Below are 17,512 nucleotides of genomic sequence, written 5' to 3' on the forward strand. Positions count from 1 at the left end.
AGCAGCTGTTCTCACATTTTGGAAGGAATCTCCTGGTTGCAGTTTGTGTCAGCTCTTCCCATACAGAGAAACAGCACATGCAGCAGCAGGATCATTGAACTGCCATCCTGACAACTTCCTGCATGGGAGTTTTCCTTGGAGACTGACTGCAACTCCGTGACCACATTTATCAGCTCATAGAGAGTTACTCTCTGTATCCTCCAGAGCAACATTCAGCTCTGTCACAGGTGAGCTGTGTCACCAAACATTCAGTGAAGACTGTTAAACTCACCAGTTTCATCATCTTTCTCCCCTTGCTGTGTTTTGGAATCAAAATACTTGAAACCATCTATTCGAGAAGAAATAATTTTATTGTTTCCACCTTATAAGTTTCATTGTGAATGGACAGGACAGCTTGCTAGACAGTCTCTCTCATGATTTTGGTGAGTTTCTGGATCTTTGTCTTTGTCGACATATCCACATACTTCTCCCCAATATTGACAATCATTCCACCAAGGACCGAAGGATCAGTCTAAAGAAGAAATATTGAACAGGAATTCCATTAGCAAAAATTTGCTGACCTAGTATACAATTTTTACATTTGTAAAAAGAGCCTTATTTACAATAATTTCGCAGACACTACATTCCAAAGTTAAGATTTTAGTAATTAAAGCATCATCAGGTCTAAAAGAAAGCACAGAATTGTATTAAATAAAATGAATACACGCCATATTTTTATTGTTTGTTCCTTTTTAAAGAAAAAAGATCACAGAGAGAGAAGCCCAGTTTAATATTAACTTGACTAAATATATGTATAAATCAGAAATCCGTACCTTGGTCTCCAGCTTCAAGACCTCTCCCTTCGCCAAGAATCCATTCAGAGCACTTTTCAGGTCAGTAAGACTGGCATCATCCAAGGGCTGAAAGTTTTGAACACAAGACAAGGAAAATGAAGGACTTAAAAAAAAAATCAAATGATATAATGAGAATGCTAATTTTTCTCTTCAGATTCTTATAATGAAAGGCACTTCCAAGAAGGCAGAGTAAGCAGCCTTCTTGGATAGCAATAACCACATGACAGCACAGACTGTGTTCTCTGCATACGTATTTCTAGCAACAGCTTAATGTTAACATCTTCAGAAAGCAAGCATATTTACTTGCCAAACTGAGCACTCAAAAGAAGACCTTCACAGCATCATTTAGGCTATATAAGAAAAGATAATTTTTGCTGTTTCTAACAGTTCAGATTATCTGCTTAAGAAAAAAGTTTGATGTAAAGCACAGGACAGCGACTCAGGACACAGGCAGAGAGCACCCAACCCTGCTGCTCTCAGCTAAGTACACCTCTCTCCATCACCATGAAGGAACTCTGCATTCCTGGGGGAGAGGCACTGTGAAAACACCCTTGCGTTCCCAATGAGCTGCTCATATATCACTGTGACAGAAATGGAAAATATCTCACAGAAGAGCAGTGGTATTGCATTAGCTGAAATTTAAATAATTTCTATTTAATAGCTAACAGTTGAGAGGCAAAAGAAACCATCACCACCACCACCAAAACAGGCAGCAGGAGAGTAACTTTACTTATGAATTATTTGGGAAAATTCATGAAAAGGTTTACAAAGGCTTTTGAGTTTACACATCCCTGAAGGCTATCAACTAGATTAGCAGTCTGTGCTTGTGGCCTACAGAGAGCCAGTCACCCTGAGATAGGTGAGTCTTTTTACTTAGTCCACTAGGCAGTTCATTTTAGCCCCACTCAAGGGCAAAAGCGTTACTTTACATACACAGCAGGCAAGCTTCCTGCTGTAACAGACCTGGGCATGGATCCATCACCAAAGAAATTACTGAAGTGCCAGAATCCCCACATCTCCAGCCTTAACTTTACAGCTTACAGAGACATCATCTTCACTCTCACCTTTATAAGCATCAGCAAAAAGTGTCTGCCTTTGAAAAAATCCTCCTACAGCTCCAGAATTAGCTACTTGCCCAATAACTGCATGCAGCGAATTAAGTAGCTGCTTCTTGTGAAGCACAGTACCAAACACCACAGGCATTTTTAGTCCTCAGCTATCTGCCTTGCTCTAGCTAATAGCTGATCTGTTAGCTCTGACCTGATCAGTACCATCTTGGTAACAGAAATAAGAGCAGAGGCAGACAAGGCTGACTTCTATCAGCCACTGGGTTCACACACAGGAAAGATGTTACCTGTTAAGCTGATACAAGAGGAACATATTTAATTGCTGACCAACAACTTTTGGATATCAAAACGCTACTTGCGGAGAGACTTTCATCCTAGGAGAGGTGAGATTTTTCCTCACTACTCACACAGCAAGACGCTTATATTACAGAAAGCGAAATAAAACTAAAGAGATCTGCCTTTTACGTCACTATCTGTTAGGGTCAACCTAGAGATTCCTGACCTACCTGTGCAGTGGTGACCGTGCACAGCACCTCTCCTCGGTACGCGCTCATGATCTTCCCAAAGGCAGAAACAATGCCTGGAGTGTAGCGCAAGCGACCGTTTTCAGCAAGCAAGTCTGGAAAAGGTAGATGTATTGAAAGGGTTTAAAGCAACCACTAGAAGCAGATCTGGTTAGCTACCAGTAATAACAACTGGTAGCCTTGGATGTTTTTCAAAATTCAAATGATTACTCACTCATCAGGTTGACAGTAATAGGGGACATCTTCTCTTTTGCTAAAGCATCATTTACAGCTTTTTGTTTAACTGCGCTCTTGGTATGAGGGTTCATAACAACACTGGACAGTTTGGGGTCCTTCAAAAGAGTCTAAGAGAACACACACGCAACATTATAAAAAACACAAGTTCTCCAAGCCTAAACAAACCGTCCAAGTGGGCAACAAGGTCACTCCTTGAGCAAGCCCTAAGAGATGAGAAGCATGCAGGTGGGACGACGACAGCCCCAGGTGTAGCTCATTTACAGGAGGTTTCTTTTAGGGGCGATGCTCCTCCTTCACTGCTTGGACCCACAGACCCACCTCCCTCCCACCAGGCAGGGGCACCCCGACGCCCGGGGAGACGCGGGGTGCCGGGCTCCTTACCCACACGCGGAGCAGCTCCTTCTCCACCTGCTCCAGCTTCTTCTGCTTGGTGGCGGCCGAGTACAGCGCCGTGGCGTAGCGGCCCTCCAGCCCGTACACCTGCACGGGGGGCTGCGGGCGACAGCGCGGCTCAGGGGAGCCCCGGGACGGGGACGCGGCGGCTCCGACCCGCTCCCCGCACCCGCTCCCCGCTCACCTTGACCAGCCTGGACACCGGCCTCGCCGCCGACGTGCTCAGCTGCCGCACCTGCGGGACGCACAGCGGTGGCCTCGCACCCCCTCGCCGCCTCCCCTCGCCCCGCACGGCGAGGGAAGAGCCCGGCGAGAGCCCCCACAAGCCCCCCGCCGCCCCCCGCCATCACCTTCAGGGCCAGCCCCGCCGCCGCCGCCGCCGCCATTTTGTCCGCCCGCCCGCCGCTCGAGGTCACGGCACCGCCCGGCCCCGTGGGGAGGCAGCGCGCAGGCACGGCGGCTGCACCGCCCCCTCTGCTGCTGCGCGGCCCGCTGGGGGATGTAGTTTTGTAGTTGTGCGCCATCGCTGTCCTACCTCAGTGCTGTGGGTGTCCCTCGGTACAGCGCCCTCCGAGCAGCCTCGGCAGGTCCGGCGGGGAGAAATAGCCGAGGGCTTCGGCGCCCCGCAAGCCCGCGGGGTGAGGCCAGGCTTTGGTGGCTGTGCTGCTCGGTGGAGGAGGCGGTTGTGCCCGGCTCAAGGGCAAACGAAGTGGCTTTCCTCAGAAAAACCCGCGGGCAGGGCTCTGTGGGGGGGGTCTCGACCCAGCACCTGCCTGCTTTGCCCTTCATAGGTCCAGTGACAAGCTGCCCGCAGCCCTTGGGTTGCTTGGGGGCTGTGTTGGTGGAGGGGAGGCCTGGGGGGCTGCAGCCCCTCTGTCGGGGTCACCCCACGTCCCCCCTGCCACCCCGACCCCTTCCTCGCTTCCCACAAGGGTCCTGTAGTTACACAACCCCGCATCCCTCTGTTTGGCTGTAGAGAGCAAGCCTCTCGCAAACTCTGCAATGGAGAAAATGTCACGTTCCCCGCAGATGTTTCTGCTGTCCTCTAACTTGATGAAACTGCCTCTGAAATATAACGAGCTGTTTCCTCCCCTCAGATAAATTAGGTCCATATATCTTCTGGGACAAAGAGACGATCTTCCAGGTAAAGCACAGTGTAGGTAGGCAGGCTGCATTTCGGCTCTGACTTTGCCGGAGTCTCCCAGTGCGACCTTGAGCAGCTCGCTCAGCTCCTGCTGAACTGTCTTCAACAATTAAACACCTTCTCTCCCTGATTATTCCGTCTTCTCCGTAAACTAAAAGGATCATCTGCTCACAGGGCTGTTTCAAAGTTTGAGTAATTATTTTCTGTGGTGTGAGTAGGTCAGGTGGAGGTGGTATTGAAATACGAAGCATTGCATTAATGGCAAGCATGCTACGTAAGTATGCAGGGCAGACTGGGAACACTAGATGTTGCTGTTGCTACAAATTGAAAAATTAGTGCTCGCTAAAGCTACATCAAAAACAGAGAATTAGACTAGCGCTCTTTAGGAAATAGAGTCTGAATAAGAAAGCTGGTATAGCATCCCATCAGAAATAAGATGCTATAACCAGTGTGTGTTATTCTGGATGCTGGAATTTAGCTCCTGCAATCGCCAGTTGTATTTGCTCTGGGGACATTCAAAGCCACAAATATAGTTCATGATAGCTTTTACCATTCTAACACCATTCTTCTTGATATTTTTAATAACTACAGTACTAAGAAAAACACATCTAAAATGAAGAAAATGCTTTGTTTTTCTTTAAGGAAAAACATACATTATTTATTTTTTGTGGTAATGTGCATGCACTGAAACTTGGGAAAATTACAGAGAATGCATTTGTTTGAAATGGGGTCCTGTATCCAAAATTTCATTAGAGTAACTCTGAAACACTCTATGATCTTTTAGCACTCCATGATCTTTTAGCCACTATCCATCATATTTGAGCAGTTGTGACAGTCCAGTGAAGTTCCCACTGACTGGAAAAGAGGAAACATAATGCCCATTTTTTAAAAGGGAAAAAAGGAAGACCTGGTGAACTACAGGTCAGTTAATCTCAACTGTGTGCCCGGCAAGATCATGGAGCAGATCCTCCTGGATCCTATGCTAAGGCACATGGAAAATAAGAAGTTGATTGTTGACAGCCTCATTTTTTTTTTCCTCCTACAAAGCATTTGAACTCCCTGTAGTGCCTCTCATTATTTGACATTTACCTCTGTCCCTTGTTTCAGTGTGTTCATGTAGGTCCAATACCACTGAGTACTCAAGCACATACTCTGATTACAAGCTCTTCCATGAGAAACACCTGGAAGAACATCCACTTGCAGGTCTGTTGGTTTATGTGGAGGTCAGTGCTTGTGGCATTGTAACCTCAGAGCACTCATTCTTAGGAAATATAGTGATATTATAAGCATCATAACAAGCATTCTCCTGTTGAGACAGACTAGATCTGAAATCCTACTAAATATATCCTCTCTACTTCTATTTGAGAAATCTTCAAAATAATTTGAGTTTAGATTAATTTAAACACACTCTTGTGCTTATTGAAGACATGGACTTCACACATGCCTAGCAGCCACAGAGCTCACTGTAATCAGCACTTTTAAGTCTCTAGAAAGAATGTGATAATTCATTATTCTAGCAGTGGGGATGTGTTTCAAGCAGAGCCCAGCTGCATGAGCCATCATAAAACTCGTAGTAAGACAGACCATTCCACAGAGAGCTTGCAGCATGTAGAAGTAAAATGAGATGAAGCTTGTAACAACACATCTGGTGTCCTCACGATCATGAGAGCATATCTGTTTATTTCCACAAAATATGCCAAACTTAGCCTCCACCAAACTATGGCCAACTCCTTCAAAAAACACATGAAATACCAAAAACCCCTCCAGTAATTAAACTAATGACTCAAAATCTTTAAGGAGGTTAAAAACACTAAGTGCTTTAGACCCTCACCTTGAAAATCACCTGAAACTTTAGCTTTCACCCTGTCTGGAGTGCTCCTCTGCACCTGCTAGCCAGTAATTGCAGCCAGCTGTTTCCCTTTGGCTGAGCCTGGTATTCCCATACTCAGCATGGGAGGGTCCCAGAGCAGCCGGGGTGTAGCTGCAAACAAGTTCCTGACCTCTGCAAAAAGTTCATTATTTACAAGAAACAGAGGAGACTTCCACTCACAGTGCTCAAGTTAGGTTCAGGGAACGTGGCACAGAAATCTATGACCTACCTCACCTCTCTGTTGCTACTGTGGTTTTGCTCCTGTGGCTGCTGAAGGCTGAAGGAAGCCTTTTTTTTTTTTTTTCCCTCCTTTCAGGGGCTGCCCTTTTCTTCCCCAGAAGCAGTTGAGTGCTCCTGCTGAATCTAATTCACTTGGTTGTTTTTCGTACCTTTGCCCTGCAAGCTGTTCTGCATGGGCAGGTAAGTGCAAGTGCTCTGTCACACGGGCTCCCTGGGGACTAAGCCATTGCAGGTGGAGTGACCTGCACGCTAAAACCTAGCTGCCTAGGTAAGACCTGACTCATTTTGCCATTAACAAAAGGGTTTTTCACTCAGTAACAGCAGGCAGAAAACATTTTCTTCTTTTTTTCCTTCCAAACTGGCGAGAACGATTGTAAAACCACATAGATTGTTAGGGGAATTCAGAATAGGAGCAGCAGCCCTATTAATTGAGTTAGGATGCTGAACTCACCGACCTCAGCATCAGAGCACTCTACTGAAAATTATTTGTAGGGATGTTTGCAAAACCAAGCACCTGTGCCTATATTTTCCTGCCCGCCAAAGAGGATTTCCATCTAGCACTGCTATATGATAAAATGATAAGTCATTATGATGTTAATGTGCCACAAGCACCCTAGAAGTATCACATGTATAATAGTTTATTTTCTGTGCTGCCATAGTAATCTGTTGTAAAAGGGAAAGAAAACCACAATTAAGTACTTGTAGCTTCATTGGCAAAATGTCTGCTCTGAGTCTCTCTTAGGATAATCTAATAAGCCTGAAAAATTGAGGTTGAGCTATGACATGATTTTAATAGATCAGCAAAATAGGCACTAATCAACAAGGCCTTATACTAGAGAAGGTGATGAGGGCTCACATGGACATTTGACCATTTTAGAAGATGTCCACAAAATATTAGTTGTAAAAATAACTGTTTCTGGAAAATATACAAATAATTGGCATGTTCTGGTGTAGGTAAGTGCTAACAGTTGAGCTTTGCCATCTCACAGATTGGCAGAGTAGCAGCTAGAACATTGCGCTGGGACTCAGGAGAGTTGGGATCTATTTTGAGCTCTGCTTTGGGCCTACTGATTGGCTTCTAATTATTCTGCACCTCAGTTCCCCCATCTGTAAAAAAGCAAGAATGAGACCAGCATCCTTTACAAACAGCTTCAAATTCGGTCAATGAAACACTCTTTATTAATAGCAGTGATACCTTCTCACACACGCTGCCATTAAAAAAACCTGTAAATTCACAACTGTCAGCCAAATTATGGTAATGTGCAAGTGGCTATGGAGAAAATAAAGTAGAGGAGGACCTTCATGCCTGCTCCATTACCGCTGTGGAAAGTGGGATGTTAATCGTTGTCCTACCTCTGGAGTCAGAAAGGCAACAAGTGCAGGGAATTTGAGGTTTTGGTCCATGTACTGGAGGTCTGTCACAGGAACAACCACTGAACTGGCAGGCTCAGCAGAGATCCTTAACTGAGCAGGCCTAGAACATGAACCACCATTTCACCAGAGATAGCTGGCAGTCTAGGTACCTCTTTAACAGGATTAAAAGTGCACCTGTAAGTGGAAAACATCTCTTCCTTCAGTTTAAACTTGTTCCAGATACTGGCTTGAGTCGTACCAGGGTGAGTCTCTGAAATGTTCACGTCAGTGGTTTTTCTGCAGAGCTGAGACCCCAGGCTGCCATCCACTTGTCGTGTGTAGGTCTTTGTATTTGCCCTGAGCTGAAATCAGCTGTCCTGTGTGTGGATGCAAGGATCTTGCCGAACAAACATATTGCAGCATTCTGTATCAGACAGATGCCTCAGCAGATTCTGGTTACATATTAGAGCTACAGCTTGCTCGTTGCCACAAGAGGGAAGCCAATACTAATAATATAACTGCGTTCATGTAGTAACTATGGTTATTGTGGCAAGATTTTTATCCATTTCAAGGCTGTTGCATGTCTCCTCTTTCCTTGTAGCAAACTTGCATTTGATCATATGTCAGCAACTGAGGAACATTATTCCACATTCCATTTGCTCAATGTCCTGTGAAATGAATTTCATGGATTTGCCTGCGTTGTTTGAACAGTGCATACATAAACCTGAAAGAGAAAGTAGGGATGAAACTGAGCTGGTTCTTTTCATAGCAAATCTGAACAGTCCACATGCAAGAAAGGGGAAATTTGGTGGGCACGGCAGTTGGTAAAATAAAGAAGGTGTTTTCCCTCATTTGGCTGAATATGAAAAGTTTATTAAAGAGTATTCAAGGAGCTGTAGACATAACTATTTCTAGTAGCTCTCGCCCTGTAGTAATGATAACTGAATTCAGCAAGTCTGCTGACTCTCTTTAGCCTGTTCTGCAGTGTATGTGAGCACCTTCTTTACAGATTCATTTATTCTGGTGAGCCTGATCTCATTTACTGTGCTACAAACTGGAGTAACTGCTGGTTTCAGGAACTTCATTGAATCACTTATCTTGTGGTATGTTATCTCTGAAAGTCACCCTTGTTTAGATCACATGTCTACGGCTTAAATCTGATAGGTCAAGATTTGTTATTACATTTCATTCCGCAGCCAGACACTGTAGTATGTGCACAGCCTTTGTCAGAAAGGTCTTCAGAAAGTGGTGAAAGCAGAGCTTTTGCGTATGGGAATTTGAAAAATAGTCTGGGTATAACAGGGATTCGTCAATCACATTTCTTTGGTCGATGCTTTCCTGGTCTGTCTTCTAGATTGCTGCAAGGTAGAAACACACGAGAGAAGATTTCTGTACAGCACTGCTGGCATATGACAATGGTTAAAGATCATAATTCTTGGTATTTGGAAGTCATGATTTGGCTTGTGTATTTTTTGAGGAACAGCAGAACTGCGAAGCCAGAAGCACTGCAGAAAAGCACGTATGTTGAGGCTTCCTAGGAAGCCCCCTAGGGTGTTCCCTGCAAGTGCAGGAGAGGGAATCGGGGCAAGGTTATGAAAGTCACAGACATAGATTGCAGTCCCCAAAGGACCTTTGCATAACTAGCTTCTTTGTTAAAGGATTTTTTTAAAAAATATTTTAGGAACATTTGATGATATATTGGATATTTTGTTCTCCTCCCCCGCCCCTTTAGAGCAGTCATACCTTACAATGTTTTCTTAAAGGTACTGCTGGTCTCATAGAAATTGTTAAGCTTAAAAGGGGAAACCTAGCTGGAAATATTGTAATCCCCCAGGTGGACAGACACCTTTCACAGACCCTTAGAGTACATTGTCCTTCCCATACTACTTTTGTTTCTCCTTTCCTTCCAGTGCTGTTTCAGGCCCCAATCCTGCATGTATATATGCATGTGTTTAAGTACGTGAGCAGTCACACTGCCTCCAGTGAGAATATTCACATGACTAAAGCCATGAGCTTGCATAGGGATTTCCCGAATCAAGGGCATGAAAGGAAATGGCCAGGTTGAAAATAATGGGTTGGTTTTATCCCTGGTGTAATGCCTTTGACACTAGTGGAATTATACAGGGGTCCAATATGTCCAAACAGAGGACTGCCTTCAGCTCCCTCACCTGCCCGTTTCTTTATCTGTATTTATGGCATAATCAAAGTCAATCCTCCATTCCCCAGCTTTGGGCAGCTGAGGCTGGGGGGTTTCAGGTCACTTTGCACCATCAGGAGCTGCTCTCCTTCAGCACAACATCTCCTGAGGTGCCAGGTGAGATTGCCCCGCAGAGCTATTAGAGATATGCCTGTGGAGCTTCACCAGAGCTGACGATCCACACGTCCCCACTGCCATGGGGCAGGTCTTGCCTCTCCTGCCACTTGCCTGCTCCTGGCTGATGCTGAGCCCTTCTGTGGCCTTAGCAGGAGCTGCTGGTCTTGGGGCAAAATACCCTCTTTTCTTGGTTGGTGTCTTGGTTGTTCCACTTTGTGGCCTCCTGCACCAGCGCTGCTTTGCTCTTTGTGGGTGTTAAATACTCCAGGTGAATGCTCGCACTTGAAATCAGCTGGTATGGAAACACAAAAATAATAATAAAACAAAAAGAGTGAAAAAAAAAAAAAAGGGTTCGTTAGGTTTAGAAGAAAACCCTCTTAAAAACGCTTCTCCTTCCTTTCTGTGGCCATCCTGCTTTGTGCCTATGTGGTGTTTAGGAGTCCCCCAGCTATGAAACTCCAACCTGCGACCCACGTGAGCTCACACACCTCTCTGTGTGCTGCTTCTGTGCAGCCATGCATGGCTTTCTTCAGGCCGGCAAAAGCACCTGCCATACCTGCTGTACGTACCACCCAAACACTCCTTCGTGTGGGACAGACCTCCAAAGGTCAAAAATTATGGAGCCATGAGAGAGGGGAGCAGCAAGGAAAAGAAAAAAAAAAAATCACAACAAAACATCTATCATCCAGGGCTCATGACTGCTTTGACAAGATCTATCTTTAGTTATAATAGTGAGTCACATCATTGTGATCTGACTTTACGGTTAGTTTGAGGTATGAGCCAGGCCATGGGATTGCGAGCGAGAGCGAGAGCATCACGGGATGCAGCTGTAAAATTCCACTACTCTCTAAATCAGGTTCGAAGAGCATTAAGAAACAGGAAGCAGGGAGGGGAGGGGTGCATGTGTATATATATATATATATATTTATTTTTTCCAGTGGAATATTATTGCAGCACGCGGCGCATCGTGATGCAGCTCATCAGCGCGGTGAGCGCGGCGGAGGAGACGTCTCAGCAGACGGATCCTGAGCGAAGCAGGCACCTCTTCCCGCACCGCTCGGGGTGTGCAAAGCGTCACGTCGAGCCCACCCCGCCAGCCACCACGAGCGAATGCAGGATTTTCGTGTCTGGTGCCATGTCTCCTAGCAACATTGCTAGGCAGCACGCTATACATCACGCGCGGCGCCGGCTACTACAGTATAGCGGGGCCGTTCCCAGCTCTTTTTCTCGGCTATAAAATATTAATTTTCTGCTCGCAAAGGGGAGGCGGCACCTGTGGGTCGAGAGGTGTTCCCTCCCGGGTGGACGCGTGCAGCTCCGTTGGCTGTCACGGGAATCACGAGCAGCCCCAGGCTGGGCTGAGCTCCTGGTATGTAAAATGTGGGTGTGATTCCTGAGATATAAACACTTTCCGTGCCTGAGGTGGGGTACAGGTTGGCTTTGGCATGAATAAATACATAAATAACCAGGCAGTGAAGATTATCTCCCCCCTCCCCTCTTTCCTTCTTTGACTCATATAAGCAGATCCTGATGCGAGGACCACATGTTTGTGTACACAAAGAGAGGGAAATTTCACCGACATTGGGAGATTTTTTTTTGAGTCTCCTCCACACCAGGGCACCGTGGATGAGAGCCCATATCACAAACACCAGTGACGATTTTCTAGATTGATGGGTGTGATTTCAGCAGAGACTGCCTGCCAAGCCCCCTCCCCGAAATGATTGCATAACCCAGCTGTTGCATGCGCAAAAAAAAAAAAAAAAAAAATGAGAGAGGGAGAGAAAAAAACAGTCCTATTCTATAAGAAGTGGAGCAGTTATTACAGCAGGTAAACAACAGAGAGCCTGATCCCCAGAGCTGCAGAGAAGACGGTATCTGCAGCTCATTTCAGGTGTGCAGACCCAGAATAGGAGCTGCCTTGTTCGAGGGCAAAAGGAGCCTCTTGCAAAGGGTCTGCCCAGGACAGGGTTTCAATAAATCTCTGGATCTAAAACGTTCATTTTTTGGACATATTGTTACTCACAGTGTTACCAGGTGGCAAGAAGGGAGGGACGCAAAAGAGCTGGTAAAAGGCAGCAGATCGTTTCTGGCGTCTGAACGCTGTGTTTTTCTTCTGCATGTCAGTGGAGATACTCATTGTTTAAGCCAAAGCAAAGAGGGAAGCAAGAGGGGAAAACCACACTGTCAAAATACACAACGGTTTGCGAGATGAACAGCTGCATCGCCCCTCATCTACGCTTGCAGTTATGGTAGCACTGACGGAGTCAGCAAAACTGTGTTTTGTCCTACAATTCATATTTAAGGGAGCCGAAATTTAGTTTTAGCTTAACCCATTCTGCTGCAGGCATATCTTACTGTATTTTGGGGTATATGGTGGAACCAGAGAGATCAGACTTCCCTACAACAGAGCGGTATGTCTTCGCACTACAAACTTCAGAGGGGTACAGCGACTGCAGTTCGATACAGAAAGCATTCTCGCAGTGTTCAGCGACATTTGTCTATCAACAGAACAAAGAAAGCAGCAGAACTTCCATTTCATGTTTTTCACGAAATCACGGCAGACTGAAGTGAATTTGGTGTCCAAGGCTCAGACTCCTTGGTCTTTGTCTGTACACAAGGCCAATTTAATCCCAGGAGAAGATGCTCAGAATTTGCAATGAGAGTAGTATCTGAACGTAGCACTTTGAAGTGATAACTGCTACTACAGACGAGTAAAATATCCAAAGTAAAATACCATTCCTCACATACCCATGCTTCAGGCACATCTACAAGCCTGTCCTGGTTTTGCAGCCATTTTTGCTCATGATATGAGAAAAAGGAATTTTTATCATCTGTCCTTTTCTAACTTGAAGGACTTTAATTGGAACGATTGCCCAGTTTTATTTATTTATTTATTTGCAAGACATTTCTTCCATAAAATGCTTTGACAAATATTGACAGCAGCCACTGTAAAATTTAAGGTGTACGAAAAATCTGCAGAATTTCACCCTCCGTTTGCAAATCTTTCTGTCACTACACAAGGCTTCTCAGCTTGAGCACTTGACAACTGATGGAGCTATTGTATTTTGGGGAATGAGGACCAAGTGAAAAACTACAAGGCCCATAACTGTGTGCATTCACTGATGCCTCAAGGAAGTGAACAGCCCAAGGCTTCCCCTTGTTATTCAAGCACAAATGTGAATTGTTCAGACAGATGCCAGTGACTGGCAGAGGAACGCCAGACCCAGCACAGGTCTAGGACAGCGAGCGTGCCATGCCTGGTTCCTGCCAAAGCCACAACTTCAGCAGCAGGAAGGTACTTTGCTGGGAGCTTTAATGTCATTTACGCCTGCTGCAAGACCTCTGCAGAGTCTTAATTCAAATTTGACAATCTGTCTCAGTCCTTCCTGAGGGCTGAGAGTTATCACAGCAAAAGTTAAAAGATAAATTACATCTTACCAGGAAACAGTGCCAAGTACAACACATGCAAGTATCTAAGTCTGTGCAGAAAGCAGAAGAGTGTTATGCTGGGCAGGGGTGAAAAAAGAAGCAAGCTAATCTCTAATGGCATTGGAAAAGAAAATAGCTGAAGGACTTTTTCTATCTGTGCGTTTCATGGTAAATACCACTCGGTATTTCGGTATCGTTAACATCTTATTGTTATGATTACTATTAGCAGCAGCCCTACCTACTTTTGCCTGTGTTTTCTGGGCATGTCTCTGCGTTTTACAAGTTAGAGGTTGTGCTAACAGCTGGAAATATTGTATCATCATTTCATTACCACCTGGCTTGAAGAGAAGATCATCCAGTAATTGGGTTTTGTAGGCATCTGCTGAGATAAAGTAAGGGAGGAGGCTGCTACAAACTCTGCTATAGTTACTGTGAAACTACATTTATTTTGTTAAAAAAGCAACACTTCTACTTCCTTAAATTAATCATCACAGTTTTTTTTTTGTTGTTTTTTTTTTTCATCTCTCCAATTGATTTGCAAGAAATAGAAATAGAGTTGGTTGGTTTGTTTCATGCCACAAGAAATATCACAATCTTCTTTCTCTCCAAATGACTCAGGGTCAATGTAACCTGTAAAAACAACTCTAACAAAACAAACTTTTTGCAGATAAACCCGCAAGAACTAAACCCAGTGCAGGTCTCTTCCAAAAACTGTTTGCATATTTTCCTTTCCTTTACATCTATCTTTACTTGCATGTGTATATATAAAAGAGACAACATACAGTTATATTCAGAAGTGGAGGAGTTTCATTCACATAAAGATGTGGATGAAAATGTGATATGTCAGAGAGGTTACATGTCACCTACTTTGCCTGGAAGAACTCTTGCAATGAATATAATTGGGAGAAAAAGTGAAAAACACCAGTGTTTTTCAACAACAACAACAACAACAAAAATAACAATGGTGTTCTTAGCTGAAAGACAATCTGATCTTGAAATAAAAGGGTGTGATAATATGAATGCACTAAAGGGCTAGTCAAAATAGTTAAACCTATTTGAACCATCATGATCACTTCATCAGATTTCCTGCAAAATTCACGCCATCGGTCCTTAGTCTGCAATTTCTACCTCCACCCTCTAACTACTGCTTGAGCTACAAGTGACTGCTGAGATGGTTTTCATTTGTTGTTTGTTTTAAATGGTACTTGCATTTTGCCTTGCACTGTTGATTTAGTGTTACAGAGTAGCCCCCCCTGCCCCTGTTTGCTGACAGTGATATGCACAAAGGCTTTGTTTGCAAAGTTGTATTTTAAATATTGCTGAAGAAGTCTCACATTTTGTTTATTTTTTATGTATGTCTACTTTTATTTATCCATATTTTATATTAAATATTTATGTTTATATTTCAAGTTGCAGTGAATTGAAAAATGAAGGAAAACTTGTGTTTTGTTTGTTTGTTTATTTGTTTGAAGAAATAACCTTCCTAAGCAGACAAGAAAATAGACGCTGAGGATTTTTGTGGATGTAGGCATTTTAAGAGGTTTTTCCTTTTTTGAGTGAGGGGAAAATTGAAATAAAAATAGTATAACTCCTTCCTCTAGTCAGTCATTTTTAATACCAGAGTCTTAAAATCTGGTTTGGAAGATGAACATTCATTACAGAAATATCTAAGCATGCATTTTTTTTGCACTGGTCCTGGATAAGTGACAGTAACACCCTCTTGAATATTTTTCCAATACATGGGAGGCTGCTGATTGCCAGTTCATAGATGCTGGGGCCATTTTGTTTGTTCCTTAAAATCGTGTTAATGTTGCTGCCATCTCGCAGTAACACACCATGCTGTTGCTAACTAAGAATTCACTGGAACGCTCAATTATTGAAAAACAGTCTCAGAAATCTTTCTGATTCATGAATGTAGCTGTACGGATTCGGGGTAATAGCAACACGACCGTAGCCAGCTTACTGTGTGTCAATTAATCTGTTGTTTCAGCCTGGATGAGTAATGTGATCTAGCTTTTGATATTATTCTGTTGTGCAGCATAGTAACATTTGTGCTCAGGTGTAACGTGAACCCGGTGCTGATAGCGTGGCAATGAAAGTGATGCCATCCTGTGCTTTAGTCAGCATGTTATTGTGTGTCTTATTCCAGATAGTTGTACACCCATGTAATATATCTTATGTAGGCAACACTTCTTTTTTTCTTTTTTTTTCTTTTTAGATCAAAAAAAGAGAGTCTGATTCTGATCTCACCCCCATGAAAATCACAGATAATTTAGTTACAACCAATGGAGCTGCAGTGCCCAAAAATTAATGAAGAGCTTGAAGGATTGACCTGTGCTTTAATTTACACAGCAGTGATGATCCTGCAAGTCCATTCTCTTTGTTGGTGTGAGGAGGACAGACAGGAGGACAGAAGTTTCCAACTCCTTGCCCGGGCTCCCTGTCACATAGCCCATAATTTGGTGCTGACTCTTCTCCCACTGACTCCTCCTCTCTAAATCTGCCCTCGATGAACTTTGTGGTTGTCTTTCCAGCCTTCACAGTCTGCTAAAACATATGCTAAATTCTACATTCAGGTTGGAGAGGATTTTTTCATCTTCAGATTTCAGAAGCTGTCCATGGCACCTGATTATCACATAGTCATTCTTTCCTTCCTTTCAGGTGTTTTCACCTTCTCCCTTAAGCTTCAGCTTGTATTTGATGAGCAGTGACCTCTTCAGGGGAATTTCATTCAATTTGTATTTAAAGTGTCTTTCAAACTGCTGAGATGGTCTAAATAATAATAACCAAAAAAAGTAAAAATTAATATTTGTGAGTTATATGCTGTAATCCACAAACAGCTCTGAAGAGCAAGTCACAAGAACCAGGGCTGGGAAAATCTGTTTGCTCATCAGCCCCTGTCAGTGTTTAGATACTTCTCTACAGGATATTGTCAAGTGCTTTTTCCATCTGATGATGGTTAACTGGCCTGTTCCGGCTGGCCAGATTAAACATTCCCATGTGGGTTCCCGTTGAGGGGGCTGTCTATTGCAATAAATGCTGTGAATACCCTTGAGCTCAGCTCGCCTTCTCTGGGCTTTGCTGCCTTGTTGGATGGTGCCAGCAAAGGAAAATCAATACAGAACACTTAAAATTGCTGGCCAGAGGTCTGGAATAACTTCTGATGCAAAGAAGGAAGATAGAGACCCCGTTTCTGGGAGAAATTTTTCCAGTACTTAAATTTAAACGGGGTTAATTTGGGAACAGAAAGTTCTAGAATGGGCATATCTGTTTCCAGGAAAAAAAAAAAAAAAAGCATGTGTTTCTCAATCAGCTAAAATGTCCCTGGCCATATGTATTGGCATTCTGACACCTCTTTCCACACAAAACTATCCCTGGATGTAAGAGCGCAAGTAATTTTTTTGCTTAAAGTTAAGTCTAGAAATAAATCTTTTCAGGATCCAAATCTTGTTAAATATTTTGCGGTGCTGGTGTTTGATAGACTGGGTGGAAGAAAGCTTGCAAATTTCAGATGTGATAAATTAACTATTAGGAGGGAGAAAATGCTCTGTGAGTTTCCTTCTCTCTTCAAAGACTTTGTATGGACAAATCCTAAAGCTGCCGAATTGTAGGTAGTATTGAAACAGTGATGGTGGTTAACAACTGGAATGTCTCAAGTGTTAGATGTAAAATGATTTAGAGAAAAAGCACTAAACAACGGCTGTTAGCATGGTCACACAAGGAAATACAGGTCAGATTTTTCAAGACTTCAAGAGAAGAATGTTTATTAAATGTTAAAAAGAATCTGTTTATTTTCATCAGAAACATAACGGTTAAAATCTGCCATTGTTTCTGTGTGTGCAATATCCAATCCAAAATCATGACTTTTACACGTTATACCTTTTTTACACGATATACCTTTTTCCACCCAGAAATGTTGTGCTGTCAGAAAAAGAAGAAGGTAAGCATCCACTCTGAACTCCCAGCTGTCATGCAGATGTCCCAAGTCCCGTCGAAATGGCCATGGTGCCTGCGTTGAATAACTGTGCAAAGGATGTGCAATGAGTCCAATGTGTCTGGGATGTGCTAAGCATCCTGCTCTTTGGCTGCAGGATTGATCTGTGTGCCC

General features: G+C 43.7%; 1 protein-coding gene and 1 long non-coding RNA gene across 2 annotated transcripts; one reads left to right on the forward strand and one right to left on the reverse strand.

Moving 5' to 3' along the window:
• Positions 1–331: 331 nt before the first annotated feature.
• Positions 332–3,546, reverse strand: ATP5PO (ATP synthase peripheral stalk subunit OSCP). The gene is made up of 7 exons (XM_040545358.1): positions 3,405–3,546; positions 3,239–3,289; positions 3,043–3,153; positions 2,639–2,768; positions 2,407–2,519; positions 813–899; positions 332–511 (listed from the first exon to the last, which is right to left on the reverse strand). The coding sequence occupies exons 1-7, from the start codon at positions 3,438–3,440 to the stop codon at positions 398–400; spliced, it is 642 nt and encodes a 213-aa protein (XP_040401292.1). The 5' UTR covers positions 3,441–3,546; the 3' UTR covers positions 332–397.
• Positions 3,547–3,630: 84 nt separating this feature from the next.
• LOC121064118 lies at positions 3,631–15,706 on the forward strand. Its single transcript, XR_005816344.1, has 5 exons — positions 3,631–4,198; positions 5,306–5,401; positions 6,385–6,488; positions 10,914–11,344; positions 15,623–15,706. It is a non-coding gene; the product is annotated as an uncharacterized LOC121064118 (long non-coding RNA).
• The last annotated feature ends 1,806 nt before the right edge of the window (positions 15,707–17,512 follow it).

The sequence above is a fragment of the Cygnus olor genome, chromosome 1 (assembly GCF_009769625.2).
Source record: "Cygnus olor isolate bCygOlo1 chromosome 1, bCygOlo1.pri.v2, whole genome shotgun sequence".
Classification (NCBI taxonomy): Eukaryota; Metazoa; Chordata; class Aves; order Anseriformes; family Anatidae; genus Cygnus; species Cygnus olor.